Source organism: Pseudophryne corroboree, chromosome 8 (assembly GCF_028390025.1).
Source record: "Pseudophryne corroboree isolate aPseCor3 chromosome 8, aPseCor3.hap2, whole genome shotgun sequence".
NCBI lineage: Eukaryota > Metazoa > Chordata > Amphibia > Anura > Myobatrachidae > Pseudophryne > Pseudophryne corroboree.
In genome coordinates this window covers 52,691,379-52,713,952 of record NC_086451.1, presented here as the reverse complement: position 1 = coordinate 52,713,952, position 22,574 = coordinate 52,691,379, and the positions used below count along the sequence as shown (strand labels likewise).

Sequence of the window (22,574 nt, the reverse complement as noted above, 5' to 3'; positions counted from 1 at the left end):
GTCATTAGGTCGACCACTATTGGTCGGCATTGACATGGTCGACAAGGACACATGGTCGACACATGAAAAGGTCGACCATGCTTCGGGCATGGTGCCTTCGCTCCGCTGCCGCTTCGATCGGCACAGATTACCGCTCCAATCGTAGTCCGCGTGGATCGTAAAGTATGGAAAAGTTCCCCCAGAGAAAAAAGTTAAACTCATGTCGACCTTTTCATGTGTCGACCATGTCAATGTCGACCAATAGTGGTCGACCTAATGACTGTCGACCATAACATGGTCGACCACCTGAACGGATACTGCAACCAACATGGAGAAGCTGATGCCTTTATATATAGGGTAACACAGTATAAACTGCTGCTCCTTTTCTATAATGCTTATATGGAGTATATTGTAGTGTTCACTCTAAGCTGTTTTAGCAGGGTGCCGCGGCATGCCCGATTTTTAAAAGGCAAAACCCGCCCTGCCCCTTTTGCGGTGCCCTGCTAGAACAGCCGCCCACTTCCTGCCCTCCCAGCATGTAACGGCATCCATTCATGCTATGGTAAAGAGCTTTGGGAAGCGTGCCGGGCACGCCCCCAACAGTGACGTCGACAGCCACAGATGCCTCCCTATAGCAGCGTCTGTGGGCCGCACAGCCCACTAAAATGACGTTGCATGGCCACGCCCCTAATTTACATGGCCGCGCCCCATTTCGGGCGTGCGACTTCGCGGCGCGCACGCCAAAGTGCCCCCGGACTCCGGCGCCCTGCCCCTTATAGTTTTTAGAAGGAACACTATATTGTGCCACTGACCTCATATTTAAAACTAGTTTAGATAAACCAGCATGACCCCAACAAATCTCACGTACCCCAGTACTATACTTGGGGACATATATAATGAGTGATATTCTAGTTATCAATTAATACTAATCTTAAATGGTACTCCGACCAATCTGCTACTAATTGTAGTTTTTCAACATGACAGTTAGAAGCTGATTGGTTGGAGCACCATTTAAGATTAATATCGAGTAATTAGAATATTATTCGTTATTTATGCCTCTTTACAGTTGACTAAGCGGACTCTGACAAACACACTTTGGATCTGGGCTGAAAAGGTTAAGTTAATCTACTTGATTTAACAGGAAAATCTGATTTAGTTCTTTGGCTTGTAAAACAACATGGTGACAGGATTACTGCTGTTCAGCTACTTGCGTAACTGCAAACTGCATCTGTTTTCTTTAGTAGGATTAATTCTTCTTGCTCTATTTTGAGCAAATATGCAGCCGTCTGACGTATGTATTGCTTTTACAACAGGTTTCTACTGAGGAACATTTTTACTTGTTTTGAAAACTTACAATGGACAGCGAGGATCTTACGGCGTTGCGCACAGAGCTTGCACGTGTGTCATCGGAACTACAGGAGACAACGGAGGAAAAGTTCCAGGCTGCTCAGTATGGTTTGGCTGTGTTGGAGCAGAATGCGGAGTTACAGCAGAAGTATTCAGACCTAGAATTTGAATGTGATGCACTGAAACTGGAGCTAAAGCAGATGACGGAGGTAAGATTGGACTTGAGTGTCTGTTTGAGCAAGAATCGAGTTGCAACAAATTGACCACAGGCATCTTTAATGTTGCGTTCTGTAGTGACTTTATTATTTATTATCCTTTATTTATATGGCGCCACAAGGGTTCCGCAGCGCCCAATTACAGAGTACATAAACAAATCAAAACAGGAAAACAGTGACTTACAGTTGATGACCATATCGGGCAAGTACAGGGTAACTAGGCATAACTACACCAGTAGACGACACTGCGATAAGTGTCAATGTGGCCGAGAACTGCAGGATTTGGACAGTTGAGGATTATTAAAGTAAGAAAAAGGATAATCACATAAGGGAAGAGGGCCCTGCTCGTGAGCGCTTACATTCTAAAGGGGAGGGGTAGACGGACATTGGTGACACAGACTGGGTACATAGAGAGCGTGGAACAGACGGTTAGGATGAGATTTGGCTAGGTTTGGTGAAGTGGGTCTTGAGAGCCCGGTTGACGTTTTGTAGAGAGGTGGAGAGTCTGAGGTGGAGAGGTAGGGCATTCCAGAGAAAGGGAGCAGCACGTGAGAAATATTGGAAATAGGAGTGGGAGGAAGTAATCGGCAGACAGGAGCGTTGGCGTGCATTAGCAGAGCGAAGAAGACGGGTGGGAGTGTGAAGGGAGAGAAGGTCAGAGACTTTTAGGCAAAGAATAAAATTGCACCAGTGATTCCTTTTTTAAAAAGCCAAAGCTTAGGCTTAGTTAGTGCTTCAGAACCCTTAAGCTGGGTACACACTTGAGTGACAGGCATTCATTCTGACATTGCAGCGAATGCCCGTCAGCCCAGATTGCTCATACACACTGGAATGATGTTAATGAAGAGCGATCATGTTCCGTCCTTTGGTAGCACACTACAGGATGCTGGCATTATCATCAGGTTTGTGCAGCACGTCTTTGTCCCTAGCAACCGCTGGCACCTGCATGTCAGGCATACACACTGCCCGATCATGCGCCGATGAGAGCAATGTCTGTGCGATTGGACAACATTTTGCTCGGCGTGTGCCCCGCTTTAGTTGTACGCAGGCCGCTGTCTACAGCTAGGTACACAATATACAATTATTGGACCAATTGTGCTCCAGTGTTTTGTCTATTTGGGATTAAATGTGTGCTCATTTTGCTGATAAACTGGAGAAATGATGGTCCCAAACACGCGCCTTCAATTATTTGACTGAGGTCCTAATTTTCTTGGCCAACCAATCTCCTGATATTGAGCAGTGTGTGGGCTTTTACAATAGGTTGGCCATACAGTACTTCATATGATTTTTCACCACTACGCCATCCTCCTTGTGGGCGATGTATGTTAATTTAGTGGGGTGTGGCAGAAAATCGGTTACTTTTAAAATGGCTTGGTGTGTAGCTTATATATTTGGCCCTTTAATTTGCTGAAACGTCATCTCAGTTGCCCGATCGAGAAAATGAATAGTGTGCCCCTAGCTTATCTGAAGCGTAGTGGTACTTTTAGCGATCGCAATCCAGGTTGTGGGTTTTCCCCCTTGTGTACTCTGAGACTGAATCTAAGAGCATGTGTTAAGGGCCCTACACATTTAACGATCCGCCGCTGAGCTGCCCGATGGCGGATACAGACGACCCGGCGGCGGGGGCAGTGACGGGAGTGAAGTTTCTTCACTCCACCCGGCTCCATAAAAGTGCAAGCAAATATGGACGAGATCGTCCATATTGGTCTGCATGCACAGCCGACGGGGCAGCAGCGATGAACGAGCGCGGGGCCGCGCATCGTTCATCGCTGGTGCCTCCGCACTGAAAGATATGAACGGTATCGCGTTCATTAATGAACGAGATCGACCAGTGTGTAGGGCCGATAAGTCTCAACTTGGTACACCTACAACAATCGCAAATCCTATGTGACCATAGTTCCATAATCTGAGTTGTATGAATCTGATTGCACTGACTCCCGTCGTCAGTGCTGTTGTAATCCCTATGAGTGGCACTTACTCCTACACCATGTTGGTTGCAGAATACACTGCTGAGATGGTGTGCGCATGGCTCCCAATAGGACGCAACTATGGCCTTTTACATACGGGATGTTGCTGTATCCTGGGGATGTGCAGGTGTCGCCCAGTAACGCTTCTCGTGGCTGAGCACTTCTATAGTTTGATATTCTCTTTTGATGGCAAGATACAATTTAGTAGGAGTAAGGATGGCATCTTGTGTATTACATTAATATGCCCCATGTGATAATGAAGATGTGACTCACTGGCTGGAATGAGTAGAGGAGATGTACAAACGTTCTTGTGCCAGGTCACTATATAATATTTAAGTTCATGATATCTAATAGTAGACTAGATTTCTGCTTTGAACATTGGGGATAATTCAGACCGGATCGCTAGGCAGCATTTTCGTACAGCGGGCGATCCGGTCTAAACTGTGCATGTGTAAGGGCATCGCACGGGTACAAAGCGGATTGCCGCTTAGCGATGGGTTTGTGCGAAGAATCCATTCGCACGGGCGTTCGCAAGGGGATTGACGGGAAGAGGGCATTTGTGGGGGACAACTGACCGTTTTCTGGGAGTGATTGGAAAAATGCAGGTGTGTCCAAGCATTTGCAGGGAGGGTTCCTGACGTCGATTCCGGTCCCGGATAGGCTGATGTGATCACAGCGGCTGAGTAAGTCTTGGGCTGTGCAGAGACTGCACAAAATCTGTTTGTACAGCTCTGCTACACATGCGTACGCACACTTGCACAGCGAAAATACACTCCCCCTGTAGGCGGTGACTATCTGATCGCAGCAGTGCAAAATTTGCCTGCTAGCGAACATGTCTGAATTGTCCCCCCCCCCCCCCCATTGATCTTTTGCACTTTCCTCTCCATTTTATAAGACCTAATTTGCCAGATCACTGTCCTTTCCAATGCCCCTGTTACTGAATTCTCACCAGGATGTGTGTAGTATACTCTCCCAGGCTTTACACAGTGGATAACGTTCTCTTCATGTATCCTATAAACTGAGCAGTATGTGTCTGTGGCTTTTACTCTGTATGAACTTACTGATTGGAATGCTAGCTGCAAGCAGCAACTGCGTGTAACCACTTGATTACTAGGGAAACCATTTATTGGAATGTCGTTTTAAATGGAAAATCACATAATTGTTAGTAATGCAGAGTATACATTTTGCAGATAACTGCTGGATCAGCAGATCATCTCCTAGTATTGCTGCAACCGATCCACGATGGTTGGCCATGAGAAATCTTCCATCATGGCGGACCGCTCTGATCATCGGTTGGTCGCATCTGGCCGTGCATGCGCTGCTGCGGGAGACTGACATTTCTTTGTTCCTTCATAGGGGTAAGAACGGAAGAAAAGGTCTCTTCCCCAAGTGAAGAAACGGTTATCCTGTGACAGTACATTGTGAATAATCTCCGTGTATGGCCACCATATCTGATAGTTTTCAGGATGTATTTGCTGATACACGTTTAATTGCATTTTAACATTATGTTGCTCCGTTGAGCCGCAAGTGCCATGGGGCACACAATTGTGCTTGCAGCCTCCTGACGTGGCCAGAAGAAGTTGGGAACATTTTTTTTTTTTTTTTTTTGGTGTGTTGGTGTTCACGCTAGGATTTGGGCAGGGTGCCAGACTGTGGGGGGGCACAAGCGTGTGGTGAAAAGGGGGCGTGGCCACACAAAATAGGGGGCGTGGTCATTTTACTTGCTAAAAGTGGGCGGTTCAGCCCACAGACGATAAAACAGTGGGTGGCCGGCAGCGTCACTGTTGGGGCTTACCCAGCACCTACGGAGGTGCTGGGCTTCCCCCAAGCTCTCACAGCGTGAATGGATGCTGCGCGCATGCACACCTCGTCTTTACACGCTGGGAGGGCAGGAAGCAGGTGGCTGTTCTAGCTGGGCGCCACAGAAAGGGCACGGCGCCCTGCTAAAACAGCCTAGCGTGAACACTGTGTAATTCTCAAACCCTGGTTTTAAAGGACTTCACACTGGATGGTATAGGGCATTCTGATGCGCAGAATCAAACGCCTACTAGGGAATTCTACTAACCCTACCCACTACCCGCCCCCCAGTACCCGGTAAGCAGCACAGGCATACTTATGTTCAGGATTCTAGCTCCAGCAATGTGATTGATGTTGGTGGTCTTCTGACCAGTGTTGCAATTCCAGCCTCTCTGTCGAGTGCCGACATGCTGACTGGATCCCGTTTACCCACGTTTTTACTTTGGGGTAAGGAAATGTAGCCCCTGGGTGTTTTTCATAAGCCTATTGAGGACTATGAGCAGACTGGGGTACACACAAGGGGTGGTCTTCAGGTTGCCGGCGGCCGGGCTCCCGGCGACCATCATACCGGCGCCGGAATCCAGACCGCCGGCATACCGACATCTTTTCTCCCTCTTGGGGGTACACGACCCCCCTGGAGGGAGAATAGATGGCGTGGCGCGCCACCGTGCCCGCAGCGTGGTGAGCACAGCAAGCCCGCAAGGGGCTCATTTGCGCTCGCCTGGCGGTCGGGATGCTGGTCGCCGGGAGTCTGACCGCCGGCATACCATACTACACCCTACACAAGACCCATAATAGTGAAGCTAAGCTTGATTTAAAGGGTCTGTCCAATGATCGGACAGATCCGCCACAGCTCACCCTGCTTGACTGTGTGCTGGTGTAGGCAGTCTAGCCGTGCTCTGCGGTACAGTTCTATAGTAGGCCCATACACTGTGTAGTACCTTTGCAGCCTCTCAATATATAGAATCGCCTGATTCTAAGATGATTTAAATATCTGCTAAATCCTTTAAAGCCGCAGAACCACCTAAAGTGAACATTTTCGTTCTCTATTAGCTGTCAAACAGTGGTCAGGTTCTGGTGTGTTTTTTTTTTTTTTTTTTCCTTTCTGTGCAACGTTAACCGTCTTAGTTGTTAAGCCAGACAATGATGTGGTATTTGTCAGTGCTATAGTAACAAAGCATGAAGGCCACATCCTGTAGATCAAATGTACTGTACCCTATATTAAAACTGCATTACAGGAAGTTTAATGGTGACCCAAATGAGTAGTACAGATCGTAGCCAGTCAGAATCATTTGCGCTTGAAGTTTAAGCAGCATGAGTAAATCGCAGGGTTACATGAGTGAAGGCAATGAGTACTGCGTTTAACAAGTTTCCTTCGTACATCACCCCATAGCAGACCTGCTGCTGTAAAGTTGGCGTTTGCTAGCAGCAGATTAATTGTCCAAAACTGGGGGCATCCATTTGTCCATGACACTAGTTATGGACTGTTTAACAAATATGCTTAGAAGGTAAACTAGAACTTGTGGTGAAACCGTGCAGCGGTCAAGGTGTCTCGATGGTGGTCCATCTGCACTGATGGGCATCAAGCAGCTTTTAGGGCCATATGGTGCTCTCTGAGCCTTCGCCTGCACACCCGACTTCTTCTTTCTGATTGGTCATACTACTTATAGCCTGTCATGTCTGCTGTTGTGTTATTACAGGTGGGTGTCCTGCTTTCTTTGATTTAAACCTTTTCTTGTAACTGATAAGTGTATGGTGTGGCTCTTTGAGGCATAGAGGGCCACCCACGTGTCCCCTGATGTGTATCCGGTTGCCCATCTCTGTTCTACAGTGTTGCTGACCGGAGTGACTGCTTTCTTGTTTTGTCAGGCACTGGTAGAAGCACACAGCAACCATAAGCGGACCGCTGCTGATGGGGAAAGCAGAGAAGAAACGTTGCTGAAAGAAACCGCTTCCAGGGAGGCAAAGCTGACCAGTAAAATTGAGGAACTCCAGAATGAGCTGAAGCAGACGAAAGCTTTCCTGTCCAACGCCTCGGTGGATAACGAGCGCCTCACCCTCAGCATCCAGAACTTAAAGACGGTAAGAGGACGAAAATACGAGCGTCGTCCTGGCCTCGGCATTAGCTGCGTGTGATGGTCAGTGGTTAAATCTGCTGCCTGGAGCTGGGGTTCAGAATGCATTTTAATGATACGTGGTCAGTGATCGCGCTGAGACCAAAAAAAAGTGGGTCCTAGGGACCCCTCACTTTTAAAAATTGGGGTCCTACCTGTCCTTTTCTGGGTCCCATCGGAATGAAAGTTTTAATTAGTCTTATTAATGATTCAAATATAAAAACACAAACTTGATTTGGACACTACAAAAGGGGTGCAAGGGGGAGGATGGGGTGACGATGCTGCTGGGCTGTGTAGCATACAGGACACCCTGCACTTTAGATGTAATTAGACATTTTGGTGACCTTGTGGCAGAAAGAGAATTGGTTCTCCTGCACAGACATAGAAAACTGCAACAGTGCGCGCCGAAGGCGCGCTGGAATTTTTTAGGGGCGTAGCTTTGTGGGGAAGGGGCGTGGTCACATAATAGTACTAATTCACATTATTCCACACAGTAGTGCCGCTTATACACATTGCACCAGGTAGAACCTCCTATACACACTGAGCCAAGGAGAGTACGTTATACACATTGCGCCAGGCAGAGCACGTTATACACATTGCGCCAGGTAGAGCACGTTATACACATTGCACCAGGTAGAGCACGTTATACATATTGCGCCAGGTAGAGCACGTTATACACATTGCGCCAGGCAGAGCACGTTCTACACATTGCGCCAGGCAGAGCACGTTATACACATTGCACCAGGTAGAGCACGTTATACACATTGCACCAGGTAGAGCACGTTATACACATTGCACCAGGTAGAGCACGTTATACACATTGCACCAGGTAGAGCACGTTATACATATTGCGCCAGGTAGAGCACGTTCTACACATTGCGCCAGGCAGAGCACGTTCTACACATTGCGCCAGGCAGAGCACGTTATACACATTGCACCAGGTAGAGCACGTTCTACACATTGCACCAGGTAGAGCACGTTATACATATTGCGCCAAGGTAGAGCACGTTATACACATTGCGCCAGGCAGAGCACGTTCTACACATTGCACCAGGCAGAGCACGTTCTACACATTGCGCCAGGCAGAGCACGTTCTACACATTGCGCCAGGCAGAGCACGTTATACACATTGCGCCAGGTAGAGCACGTTATACACATTGCACCAGGTAGAGCACGTTCTACACATTGCGCCAGGCAGAGCATGTTCTACACATTGCGCCAGGCAGAGCACGTTCTACACATTGCGCCAGGCAGAGCACGTTCTACACATTGTGCCAGGCAGAGCACATTATACACATTGCGCCAGGCAGAGCACGTTATACACATTGCGCCAGGCAGAGCACGTTCTACACATTGCGCCAGGCAGAGCACGTTCTACACATTGCGCCAGGCAGAGCACGTTCTACACATTGCGCCAGGCAGAGCACGTTCTACACATTGCGCCAGGCAGAGCACGTTATTCACATTGCGCCAGGTAGAGCAAGTTATACACATTGCGCCAGGTAGAGTACTTAACAATTATATGATTAAAAAACAGGACAACATTATTAAATACATTTTCTGTATGTAATGGCTTTATGGTGCTGCTATAATAGAGCCCCAGACTGGATTTAGACACTACAAAAGTGTTGTGGGGGAGGGAGGGTGACAATGCTGCTGGGCTGTTATCATATCGTAAATATGCATTCAGGATCCTGGCTGTCGGGATCCCAGCAGCGTAATACCGATGCCGGAATCCTGACAGCCGCCACAATACCAACGCTGGCATCCCGAGGAGATCAGGATCCCGGCAACGAAATCCTGACAGTCAGGATCCTGAAGGGAAGTATGCACTGCCGCCACTGGTTTAGGGTGGGAAGGGGGGGGTTAGGATATGGTGTTGGGGAGGGTTAGGGTTAGGCTGCAGAGAGGGGGTATAAGTGTTAGGCACTAAGGGGGTGGGTTAGGTTTAGGCTGCGGGAAACGGAGGGTTAGGGGTGGGAGGTTAGGGTACCCTCTGCACTCGTCACTCTTGTTGGCTTTGCTGCGATCGGGATGCTGGTGTCGGTATACTAAATGCCAACATCCTGACTGACGACTTCGGACACTTGGTACAACCAATGGATTTGAGTCATCCTGCCTGTAATTTATGTGCTGACTGATCAACTTCAGTGACACTCACTGTGCTGGCTGCCTTTACAGTAACCAGCGGCAACCAGCAGTAACCAACAGCAACCAGCAGTAACCAACAAAGGCAGCCAGAACAGTGAGTGTCACTGAAGTTGATCAGTCAGCACATAAATTACAGGCAGCATGACTCGAATCCAGTGCTTGTATCAAGGGTCCTGTATGCTGCACAGCCCAGTAGCACTGTCACCCTCTAGCCTCACCCCCACTCCATACCACAAAAATGATGCCTTTAACACCTGTTTGCCGGCGCCATGCAGCCCCTATCTCCGCCATCCCACCGATATGAACAGCCGCCACCGCAAGTCCAGCTCACCCTTCCGCACAGCACGCACAGTCCGCGGTCACCGGCGTTCAACTTCCCCGCAGCACAGTGTGTAGCGCGCCGCAGAGCCGTCCTTGCTCTCTGTCCGGCTCCCGTGAAGCTGCAGCGGGTGATCGGCGGGAAATGGGGGGGCCGTCCTCACTGTCTGTCAAGCTCCCTTGAAGCTCCAGCGGGTGATTGGCGGGAGGGGGGGGGGGGGGGGGGGCGTCCTCACTCTCTGTCCGGCTCCCTTGAAGCTGCAGCAGGTGATTGGGGGGGGAAGCCGTCCTCACTCTCTGTCCGGGGGGAAGGGGGGGGGGGGGGGACTTAAATAAGGTACAGGCAGCTTAAACAAGATGACCAGCTTCAGCGGAGCGCGTCCCCGGGGACCCACACAGTTTAGAAAAGTGAGTCCCCGGACCACAGATCAGGGTAAAATACGCGCTATAGCGCGTATTTGCGAACACTGGTGGTTCTTTCTGGTGTTTTGTCAAAGCAAACGGAACAGAGTTGTCTCCGATCTCCTCCTCCTTGTTGCAGATTGTATGGAACAGTGCATCCTCTGTCTGCACAAATAACACAATTGTAGTCAATGTGCGTATGACTCTACGGGGAAACGGCCTGTATGCAAGTTACATGTTAATGGCTTTCTGTTCTGTAGTCCATAAAGTATTAATTATCTTTGTTTCAAATGTTGTCCAGTACCAAATATTCTGTGTATTTATCAAAAGGTTCCCTGTGGAAAAGTTAAGTTTTATTCCTTAAGGAATTTGGTTGATAGAGGAATAAAGTGTAGTGCTAATAGAACCCTGGTGTTTGTTGCAATCATCTTCTTCCAGCGAGAGAAAGATGTAGACGAAGGTAATTTAAGTTGCACGTGTTATCTGTTTCCTCTTGTAACATTAATGGGAAAGCCGCGTTGAAAGGATTATTGTAAAGGGAACGCTTGGAACAGCTGCCTGTGATGAATAGTAAGTGTGACTGCAGAAGGGTGCAGAGGTTTACACTTGGTGCTGTGAGGAGAGATCTCGGCTGTTTCCTACCATATCCCACACAGAAAGACAGGCCACCAATTGTTGTGCGCAGACTGGGGCTAATTGAGACCTGGTCGGTGCTATGCGTGTTCACACAGTGGAGATCAGGCCTGAGCTGTGCCGCAGTGCGCCAGCGCATGGCAGACAGCAGACGGCCGTCTTGGCCCTGCGATCGCCTCTGCTTTGGTTGACGGGTAGGGGGCGGGACGGCGGTGTTTAGGGGACGAGGTCCGGGCAACTCGGGCGTCCCTTGACCGTTGGGGAGGTGGGCTGCGCAACATCACATGCAGCCGCTGCGACGGGTAGCTCCCTGCCAGCGCGCAGGTGCTGAGCTGGCAGGGAGCTACTACTGAAGTACAAAAGCATCACTGCTGTGCAATGCTTTTGTACTTGTGGGGGGTTGGCCCCGACATGGGGGGTGGACTAGCCCTGTGCTGGGCGTCCCCCCCGCATGCCGGGGAAGCTGATCGTAGATGTGCTAAATTTAGCACATTTACGACCAGGTCTGAATCACCCGCACTGTGGAGTGATTCCAATTGATGTGAATTGCATAGCACCTCACACTTGCTGTGTGAAATGTTAGTGAGTGCAATTATGTTAACAGAACTGCATTAATGATTGCAAACAAATTGCACTTGCCTACGTTACATGTGTAAAAATAAAATCTATGGCAAGTTGCATTTAACTGAAGTGTATGTGTTGTGCCCTGAATATATCACTGAGGCATTGTAAAACTGGTTTAAATTATGGCCTGATTCTTACTAAACATAATGAAACCATGTAATAGTGAGTACGGCAGAGTCTACTATTCCTGTGTGGTATTTGTAACAGAATACTGGTTGTGGATAATGTTAATATTAGACATAGACGGGAAAGGTAATTGCCTTTGAGATACAGGTCCTGACTGACACTGACTGACTGACACTGACTGACTGACACTGACTGACACTGATTGACTGACACTGATTGACTGACACTGACTGACTGACACTGACTGACTCTGACTGACTGACACTGACTGACTGACTGACACTGACTGACTGACTGACACTGACTGACTGACTAACACTGACTGACACTGACTGACTGACACTGACTGACTGACACTGACTGACTGACACTGACTGACTGACACTGACTGACTGACACTGACTGACTGACACTGACTGACTGACACTGACTGACACTGACTGACACTGACTGACACTGACTGACACTGACTGACACTGACTGACACTGACTGACACTGACTGACACTGACTGACACTGACTGACACTGACTGACACTGACTGACACTGACTGACACTGACTGACACTGACTGACTGACACTGACTGACTGACACTGACTGACTGACACTGACTGACTGACACTGACTGACTGACACTGACTGACTGACACTGATTGACTGACACTGACTGACTGACTGACTGACACTGACTGACTCTGACTGACTGACACTGACTGACACTGACTGACACTGACTGACTGACTGACACTGACTGACTGACTGACACTGACTGACTGACACTGACTGACTGACTGACACTGACTGACACTGACTGACTGACTGACACTGACTGACTGACTGACACTGACTGACTGACACTGACTGACTGACACTGACTGACTGACACTGACTGAACCTGGTCCTGTCTCTGAAAATGATTGGCACTTTAAAACATTGGGTATACTCACTGGTATGGCGATGTTGCTTGCAGGTTATTAAACTTCACCCATGGGACAGGATGTAATGAAATCAGCGGAGTTAGATGCCAGCCACTTTCTGGCATGTTTTTAAAGGGGCAATCATGCACAAGGCATGTTTTAGCCTTGTACATGATTGCCCCGTTAAAAACATGTCTGAGTTCGGTCGGCATCCCACACTGCCGCCGAACTTTGATTTCCCGGCTATGGTGTCTTAAGTTGTCCCAATCAATTTGCCGGCTGTCTGGATCCTGGTGGTCAGGATACAAGTGTCGGAATCCTAGCAGCCGGAATACAGGCTCGCAGGGACTATTTCCACTTGTCCATGGCACCTGTAGAGTGGGAATAGATCTTGAGCCCTTAAGGGGACTTGTGGTGCTCGCCCAGCTGCAAACATTCTGACGGGCGGGATGCCGCTGTCGGGATACAGACAGCCGGCATCACATACAGCATGTATTCCATCCTGTACATGCCTACAAAACCTCTTTACGCAGGCCACCCACACGGACTGCCACCAAACCCTCTACTTGTGTGTAAACTTCTCCTAAAAGACGCACTTAATGCCAGTGGCTATTGCTCTTAAAAGACGCACAGGGGTCAGCATTAGTGTGCCAATATTTTATAGTCTGTACAACAAACTTTGCATAGACTGTGCTGTGTGGATTTTTTTCCATAAATGCTTTAATGAGAAAAAATTAATCCTGCTTATTAATACTGTGAAACACTACTTTGTATTAGAGACCTCCAATTAACCTTATTTTATGCTTTTAAACATTAACAATCCAAAGTTATTAGGCTTTGGTTTGAATTTATATATTTCTATAAAACCCTATTTAAAAAAAAAAAAAAAAATTATTACTGCTCATCATTCTGACTACATCTGAATATGCCCGATAGTTCTTTCTTTGTTTGACTTTATATATGAATATATGTAGATTAAACATATTAAAACATACAAAGTACTATGAGAGAGAGACAGATATAGAATATATATATACATATATGTGTGTGTGTGTGTGTGTGTGTATATATATATATATGTGTGTGTATGTATGCATATATATATATATATATATATATATATATATATATATATATATATATAAAATGTGTGTATGTATGTATATATATATATATGTGTGTGTGTGTGTGTGTGTGTGTGTGTATATATATATATATATATATATATATATATATTCCTTTGAAAATAAGAATGACAAGGTAATGTTAAGCATTAGTCCTACTTATTACTTATAATTAAATAAATCTGAATAGTAATCCAAAATGGAAAATGCAAAAGCACATTTCAGAGAAACACTTGGTAAAATGTTTGCGTCCGTTAGAATGCTATTTTTCTTATTTAAAATTGCACTTTTTTACATACACCAAATTCTGTGTATGCCGTTTGCATCATTGGTGAAGATTGTTGTACACTCTACAAAGGCTGAGGCTAATAATTCTGCTGTTTTCAATTACCTCTGTCTGTTTTTACCTATTTTTATTCTATTACTGTTCTAATTGTAAAGCGCAACGAAATTTGCTGCGCTATATAAGAAACTGTAAATAAATAATGGCTTGTGCTCATAAGTGGTGTCGGATCATTCTGCAGTAAACTTTTTAAAGGGCATAGTAAGCTGTATCTCCGCTCTTGTGACCTAACACTTTATTTTCCCGGGATCCGGTCTGAAGATCGACACTGTCTAGGTCGACGGGGTTGGAAGGTCAACATGGTTTCTAGATCGACATGTGCTAGGTCGACAGGTCAAATGTCGACATGAGTGTTTTTCACTTTTTTTTATTATTTATTTATTTTTGGTGTCGTTTTCTGCGTACAGTGACCGGGAAGCTGAATTAGTGCAGTGTCCCCTCGCAAGGATTGCTTCGCTCCAGATTACCGTTCTATTTTATTTTTTAAAAACTCATGTCGACATTTTGACCTGTTGACCTAGAAACCGTGTCGCCTTTCCAACCCTGTCGACCTAGTGACTGTCGACCTAAACATTGTCGACTTGATGATCCACATCCGTTTTCCCTGCTGAGTAACCATTTCTCCATCATCTTCTATGACATTATATTGATCTGCTTTCTCTTACCACTATAGGAAAGCCAAGACACAGAGAAGGAAAAGTCAAAATTACGGGAAGAAATCAAACAATATAAGATTAGAGAAATGAGACAGCTACAAGACTTCTCAGAAATTGAAGAAGAAAATATCTCTTTGCTTAAACAAGTGTCTGTTTTAAAGGAAAGCCAGGTGATTAAAGCCTATTAATTGTGGAGTGGATGATAGGTTATATCTTCTGTACCTGTGGATTTATTTCCTAGGAGGTACAGCTTCCTGCTGTTTTAGGGGTCTGTGATTAAATCTGGCCACCAAAAGCATGTAGGCTGCAAACAGGTCCCTAGATCGGGGATCCGTTCAATTTGCTGGCTGTCAAGATGCCAACGCCGGAAACCGGCAATGGCGCCAGCCAGAATCCCGGCAAAACAGGACTATTCCCACTTGTGTGTGTCCACGACACCCATAGAGTGGTAATAGATCCTGTGGCAAGCCACAGAGCCTGCAAGGGGGCCTCCTTGCGCTCGGACAGCTGTCTCGATATGGACAGCCGGCATCCCGCCCTACATCGTTCCCACCATGTGTCGCAGCTGGTGACCTTTGCTGGAATGGACCCAGCACAGTAAAGCATTGCACTTTGCTTTGAGTGGTCAATCCTGGTAATGGCGGGATCTCAGATTATTGGCTGGGATTGAATCCTGGGATTGGAGCTTCCAATCCCGGGATTTTGGGATTAGCCACCACCTGTGGTTAGGGTTTGTTTCAATGCTGGGCAGCGTTGAGCATCTTCCCCTGGCAGTGCACACCAGATAGATCCTCATGAATGTGAAAGATCTAATAGTTGGGGAAAGCCATTTATTTTAGCTGTCTTAAAAATGTAATCTTGCCCCAATAACCCCCCCCCCCCTACCCCCCAAACTGCAGTGTAATACTTGGTGATTTTTACCATCTTGTTTGCTGGGTGTTAAGATCTAGGTGTTTTATTTGCAGGTGGAATATGAAGGATTAAAACACGAACTGAAAAGACGAGATGAAGAGATTGACGTTCTGAATGGACAGCTGGATGAGTTGGTGCGGTTGAAGGATATTTCTGAGCGTCAGCTGGAGGAGGCCCTGGAAACACTGAAAAGTGAGAGGGAACAAAAGAATGAACTCAGACGAGAATTATCTGGGTTCCTTAGCTATGACTCCATAGGGACCATGCAAGTCAACTTTGAAGACCAAAATGAGGAAGAATTTGATAGCGGATATAATGGTGGCGACCTCAATAAATCAGGTGGAGGGATTTTGATGTCCACCCCACGTAACAGTGACCTCTTTCAATCTGGCCCCAAACTGGCATCCGATCTCTTCACGGAGCTTAGCCTGACCGAAATACAGAAACTCAAGCAGCAGTTACTACAGGTATTCCTCCTCTCTTCCTGGCTTGCTAAATATATTGTTCTCTATGTATATAGGTGGATGAAGGCTCTGTAGGAATACCTTTATCCACTATGCATCCAATGTTGTAGTCAATCCATACTGCCAAGTCATGTCTGAACTGTATAGTATTAATGTTACCAGTGTTGAATATAACCTGGTTTTATGTATGGGTTTTTTCTTTTTTTTCTTGCTAATAAACCGTTTTGGATATTTTTACCGAATGTCAAATCCATTTAATTTATGTAAGTGTCTCTGACTTAGGGAAACTGCATTGTCTACAAATGGGAAGGAATATTTGCTAGGAGCTCCGCAGATTCCTCCTATCACATGTTAGTCATAGGATGATGGCATTAAATCATTGTAGTTTCTGAGACCGCGTGACCTTATCAGTTATGTACAAGCTGTTCTGTGGGAGGAATCTACTCTCTTCACAAACTTTAAAGAGCTGCAGTCAGTCTCTTCATGAAGGCATTCGGAAATCTGCTTAGACTTGTATGTGCAGTAACTTTTATTTGCGGTATCTCCCCCCACCCGTCTCCCTGGTGTATGAAGCTTTTAAATCCTGTCCATGTTTTGTATTCTGAAAAGTAGTGCTTGTGGCCATTTTGCTTTTGTCACTTGTTCAATTATTATTATTATTATTATTTTCTCTTACGTCCTAGAGGATGCTGGGGACTCCAAAAGGACCATGGGGTATAGACTGAATCCGCAGGAGCTTGGGCACACTGAAAAGACTTTAACTGGGTGTGAACTGGCTCCTACCTCTATGCCCCTCCCCCAGACCTCAGTTAGACTTTGTGCTCAGGACTGACTGGACACTCACTAGGGGATCTCTCCTGAGTTTCTCTGGAAAAGACTTTTGTTAGTTTTTTTTATTTTCAGGGAGACCTGCTGGCTACAGGCTCCCTGCAGCGAGGGACTGAGGGGAGAGAAGTCAGACCTACTTCTACTTAGTTTAAGGGCTCTGCTTCTTTGGCTACTGGACACCATTAGCTCCAGAGGGTTCGATCACTTGGTGCGCCTAGCTGCTTGTTCCCGGAGCCGCGCCGTCACCCCCCCTCACAGAAGACAGAAGCCGAGTGAGTATGCAGAAGGCAGAAGACTTCAAGACAGCAGGAGACTTCAGTAACGAGGTACAGCGCAGCGGTAGTGCTGCGCTCCATGCTCCCACACACTTCTCCATCTGCACTCACAGGGTGCAGGGCGCTGGGGGGGGGGGCGGCGCCCTGGGCAGCAGTTACTGAGGTCTGGGAAGCCGGCAGAAGCCTTTTCGGTGCCTCGGCACTGTTTTTCAGACCCCTGCCGGCATTTTCAAATTTGGCAGGCTGAAGCGTGCCGGGAAGGGGCGGAGCTTAGCCGCGCGGCTCACAGGCTCCATTTCTCCTCCACACGCGGCTGCAGGAGATGCTGGCCCGGGACCTCCAAAGCTCCACTAACCGTAATGGGGAGCTGGTCTGGGGGGGGGGGGGGCAGGGCAGAGTTTGTTGGTGCATATTGGTGTTTTTTTCAGCAGTGCTTTCACATATATGCTTGGTGGGATATATGGGCGCTGGGGTGTGAGCTGGCATACTCCCTCTGTGTTTCTCCTTCCGGGCTTCCTTGTGGGCCTGTCCCCTAGCTGAGACGTGTGTGTGGGTCGATACTCCGTGTCGACAAGTCTGAAGCTGAATGTTATTCACCGGAGGAGGTTATTGGGGGGGGCAGATGCGGGTCTGGAATTGGCTCGCTTACATTGTTAAATACAATTAATACAAATGTGGCTTCTTTGTCAAAGAGGTTAGATAAATCTGAGTCACAGACACAGGTGTGGAAAAAATCCATGGAGGATGCTTTGACTCAGGTGCAGACCCCATCGGGGTCAACAAAGCTGCCGTTTACTCAAGTGGTAGATACTGATACCGACATGGATTCTGAATCAGAGGTCGATTTCTCTGAGGCTGCTTAACATCCCCGATTTAGTTAAGAGTATTCAGTACATGATTGTGGCTATAAAGGATGTTTTACGCATTTCTGATGAACCTGCGGTGCAGGAAACAAGGATTTGCTTGTTCAAAGAGAAAAAACCTGAGGTGCAATTTCCCCCCTCTCATGAAATGAATACTCGTTGTGAAAAGGCTTGGGAGTCGCCGGATAAGAGGTGGCAGATTCCCAAGAGGATTTACATGGCGTATCCTTTCCCCTCTATTGACAGTGAAAAATGGGAGGCGTCTCCAAATCTTGACAAAACTCTATCTCGTTTGTCTAAGAAGGTGGCGCTTCCGTCTCCTGACACAGCAGCTCTCAAGGATCCGGCGGTGAGTAGTGCTGTTGCTAAATGGGCTGAGAATTTAGCTGCTGATATGGATACCCTTGATAAAGATAATGTTCTATGACTCTTGGTTATATCAAGGATGCTGCAGATTACCTGAAGGATGCAGCGAGGGATGTTGGTCTCTTGGGATCAAGAGCCATTGCCATGGCAATCTCGGCCAGGAGGGCGCTGTGGATCCATCAATGGAATGCTGATGCAGACTCCATGAGAGCTATAGAAGCTCTCCCCTTCAAAGGTAATGTCTTGTTCAGTGACGGCTTGGCTGACCTGGTGTCTACCGCGACTGCGGGCAAGTCGTCTTTTCTTCCTTATGTTCCCACACAACAGAAAAAGGCGCCACATCAGCAGATGCAGTCCTTTCGTCCAAATAAATACAAGCGTGGAAAAGGTTCGTCCTTTCTCGCTTCAAAGGGTAGAGGAAGGGGAAGGAAGTCGCCTGCAGAGTCAGGCGCCCAGGACCAGAAGTCCTCCCCTGCCTCTACCAAGTCCACCGCATGACGCTGGGGCTTCCCTGGGGGAGTCCGGACCGGTGGGGGGCCGTCTGCAGATCTTCAGTCAGGTCTGGATTCAGTCAGACCTGGATCCTTGGGTCCTAGAGAGTGTATCTCAGGGATACAAGCTGGAGTTTCAGGAGACACCCCCTCACCGGTTTTTCATGTCTGCCTTGCCAGTGTCTCTTTCGGACAGGGAGGTGGTGCTGGCAGCAATACAAAAGTTGTGTCTACAGAGGGTCATTGTTCCCGTTCCCCCGTCCCAACGGGGGGAGGGGCTCTACTCGAGCCTTTTTGTGGTACCGAAACCGGACGGTTCGGTCAGACCGATTCTGAACCCAAAGTCCCTCAATCCATACTGGAAGGTTTTCAAGTTCAAGATGGAATCTCTTCGAGCTGTGATTGCCAGTCTAGAAGGGGGGGGGACTTTATGGCATCAGCCGACAAAAAGGATACCTACTTACACGTTCCGATATATCCTCCGCACCAATCCTTCCTAAGGTTTGCGGTACATGATTCTCATTACCAATTTCAGACGTTGCCGTTTGGGCTTTCCACGGCCCTGAGGATTTTCACCAAAGTTATGGCAGAAATGATGGTTCTCCTTCGCAAGCAAGGAGTTACCATTATCCCGTACTTGGACGATCTCCTGATAAAGGCGAGGTCCAGGGAACTGTTACTAAGAAATGTGGATTTGTCTCTGTCCGTTCTGCAACAACACGGTTGGCTGCTAAACTTGTCAAAGTCGCAGTTGATTCCGACCACTCGGTTGCCCTTTCTGGGCATGATTCTGGACACTGGCTTACGGAAGGTGATTCTTCCGGAAGAAAAAGCCCTGGAACTCCAGACGATGGTCAGGGAACTTCTGAGGCCAAAGAGTGTGTCGGTTCATCAAAGTACTCCGGTTCTGGGGAAGATGGTTGCGGCGTACGAAGCCATTCCGTTTGGCAGGTTTCATGCTCGGGCCTTTCAGTGGGATCTGCTGAGCAAGTGGTCCGGGTCTCACCTGCACATGCACCGGCAGATACGTCTATCTCCCAGGGCCAGGATTTCTCTCCTGTGGTGGCTACAAAGTGCTCACCTCCTAGGAGGCCGCCGATTCGGTATCCTGGATTGGGTCCTGTTGACAACAGATGTAAGTCTCCGAGGCTGGGGCGCAGTCACCCAGGGAAGAAATTTCCAGGGGAAATGGTCTCTCCAGGATTCTTGTCTCCACATAAATGTTCTCGAGTTAAGAGCCTTTTACAACGGCCTGCTTCAAGCAAGAATCCTTCTTCAGGGTCGGCCTGTCCTGATACAATCCGACAACATAACAGCGGTGGCGCATATAAATCAAGGCGGAACAAGGAGCAGGGTGGCTATAGCGGAGGCCACATGAATCCTTTGCTGGGCAGAACAGCACGTGAGCGCCCTGTTAGCAGTCTTCCTTCCAGGAGTGGACAACTGGGAAGCAGACTTCCTCAGCAGACACGATCTCCATCCAGGAGAGTGGGCTCTTCATCAGGAGGTGTTTGCAGAACTGATGGAGCGTTGGGGAACTCCGATCGACATGATGGCGTCTCGCCTCAACAAGAAGCTTCCGAGGTATTGTTCCAGGTCAAGGAACCCCCAGGCCAGTGCAGTGGACGCCCTGGTGAGTCCGTGGGTTTTCAGTCGGTGTATGTGTTCCCTCCGCTTCCTCTCATTCCAAAGGTGCTGGGAATCATTCGACGGGCAAGAGTGCGAGCACTTCTTGTAATTCCAGATTGGCCAAGAAGGGCCCGGTATCCAGATCTTCAGGAATTACTTGTGGAAGATCCTTGGCCACTTCCTCTAAGGGAGGACCTGTTGTTGCAGGGTCCATGCGTGTTTCCAGACTTACCGCGGCTGCGTTTGACGGCATGGAAGTTGAGCGCCAAATCTTAGCTCGGAAAGGTATTCCCGGGGAGGTCATTCCCACTCTTATTAAGGCGAGGAAGGAAGTTACGGCGAAACATTATCACCGTATTTAGAGAGAGTATGTTTCGTGGTGTGAGACTAAAGATACTCCTGCGGAAGAATTTCACTTGGGTCGGTTTCTCCATTTTTTTGCAGGCGGGCATCGATGCCGGCCTGAAATTGGGTTCCATCAAGGTGCAGATTTCGGCTTTATCTTCTTTCAGAAGGAATTGGCGGTTCTCCCTGAGGTTCAATCTTTTGTGAAGGGGGTGATGCATATCCATCCTCTGTTTGTGGCACCATGGGACCTTGACGTGGTCTTACAGTTTCTTAGGTCTTCCTGGTTTGAACCTTTGCGTAAGGTTGAGTTAAAATTTCTCACTTGGAAGGTGGTCATGCTGTTGGCTCTAGCGTCTGCCAGGCGGGTGTCTGAGTTGGTGGCCTTGTCACACAAGAGTCTGTACTTAATCTTCCATTCGGATAGGGTGGAATTGATGACTCTTCAACAATTTCTGCCGAAGGTGGTTTCTTCATTTCACATTAACCAACCTGTTGTGGTGCCTGTGGCTACAGATGCTGTGGCAGTTCCAAAGTCTCTTGATGATGTGAGAGCTTTGAAGATCTACGTCGCCAGAACGGCGGTGGCCAGGAAAACAGAGGCGCTGTTTGTCCTGTATGCTTCCAACAAGATTGGTCATCATGCTTCGAAGCAGACTATTGCATGCTGGATTTGTAGTACGATTCAGCAAGCTCATTCTTCGGTTGGGTTGCCGGTGCTGAAATCAGTAAAGGCCCATTGTACCAGGAAAGTGGGCTCATCTTGGGCGGCTGCCCGAGGGGTCTCGGCACTTCAGCTTTGCCGAGCAGCTACGTGGTCGGGTTCCAACACCTTTGCTAAGTTTTACAAGTTTGATACCCTGGCTGAGGAGGACCTTATGTTTGCTTAATCGGTGCTGCAGAGTCGTCCGCACTCTCCCACCTGTGTTGGAGCTTTGGTATAAACCCCATGGTCCTTTTTGGAGTCCCCAGCATCCTCTAGGACGTAAGAGAGAATAGGATTTTAGTACCTACCGGTAAATCCTTTTCTCCTAGTCCGTAGAGGATGCTGGAAGCCCATCCCAGTGCGGACTGTTACTTGCAGTGTGTTCTTACTGGTTAAATTAGTTTATACACGAGTGGTGTATTTTTTTGTTATCAGCAGGTTGCTGTTATTTGTGGTGTGGGCTGGTATATTTGTAGCCCTTAGTTTAAAAAAAAAAATCCTTTCCTCGAAATGTCCGTCTCTGCTGGGCACCGTTCCTCTAACTGAGGTCTGTGGGAGGGGCATAGAGGGAGGAGCCAGTTCACACCCAGCTAAAGTCTTTTCAGTGTGCCCAAGCTCCTGCGTATCCCGTCTATACCCCATGGTCCTTTTGGAGTCCCCACCATCCTCTACGGACTAGGAGAAAAGGATTTACCGGTAGGTACTAAAATCCATTTTTTTATTTATTCATTTTTCTTATAAAGCAAAGCACATTTACAGTTGGAAACCATGATAATCTAAAACAATTGCAAACAGTGAAAAAAAAAAACATACAGGACTGGGTTATAACAGACCGTCTTAGAGGTAGGAAGGCCCTGCCCGCAGGCTTACACTCTATAGGGAAGTAGGCATTGATACACAAGCATGTGGCTAAAACGCATGTCTCGGCATGTTGCTGTGTTGTCTGCAGCTTCCCAATTTTTGGTGTCTTTTAGTAAAGAA

At 47.7% G+C, this 22,574-nt stretch overlaps 1 protein-coding gene across 2 annotated transcripts in view; it reads left to right on the top strand.

Annotated features, from left to right (window-relative positions):
• Nucleotides 1-22,574, top strand: part of LOC134948417 (protein bicaudal D homolog 2-like) — a 109,071-nt gene that overhangs the window by 4,865 nt on the left and 81,632 nt on the right. For both annotated transcript variants that reach the window (XM_063936374.1, XM_063936375.1), the window contains exons 2-5: nucleotides 1,293-1,535; nucleotides 7,175-7,387; nucleotides 14,732-14,884; nucleotides 15,680-16,093. In XM_063936374.1, coding sequence (XP_063792444.1) covers nucleotides 1,335-1,535; nucleotides 7,175-7,387; nucleotides 14,732-14,884; nucleotides 15,680-16,093 — 981 coding nt within the window. In that variant the 5' untranslated portion in view covers nucleotides 1,293-1,334. The remainder of the gene's footprint in view (nucleotides 1-1,292; nucleotides 1,536-7,174; nucleotides 7,388-14,731; nucleotides 14,885-15,679; nucleotides 16,094-22,574) is intronic.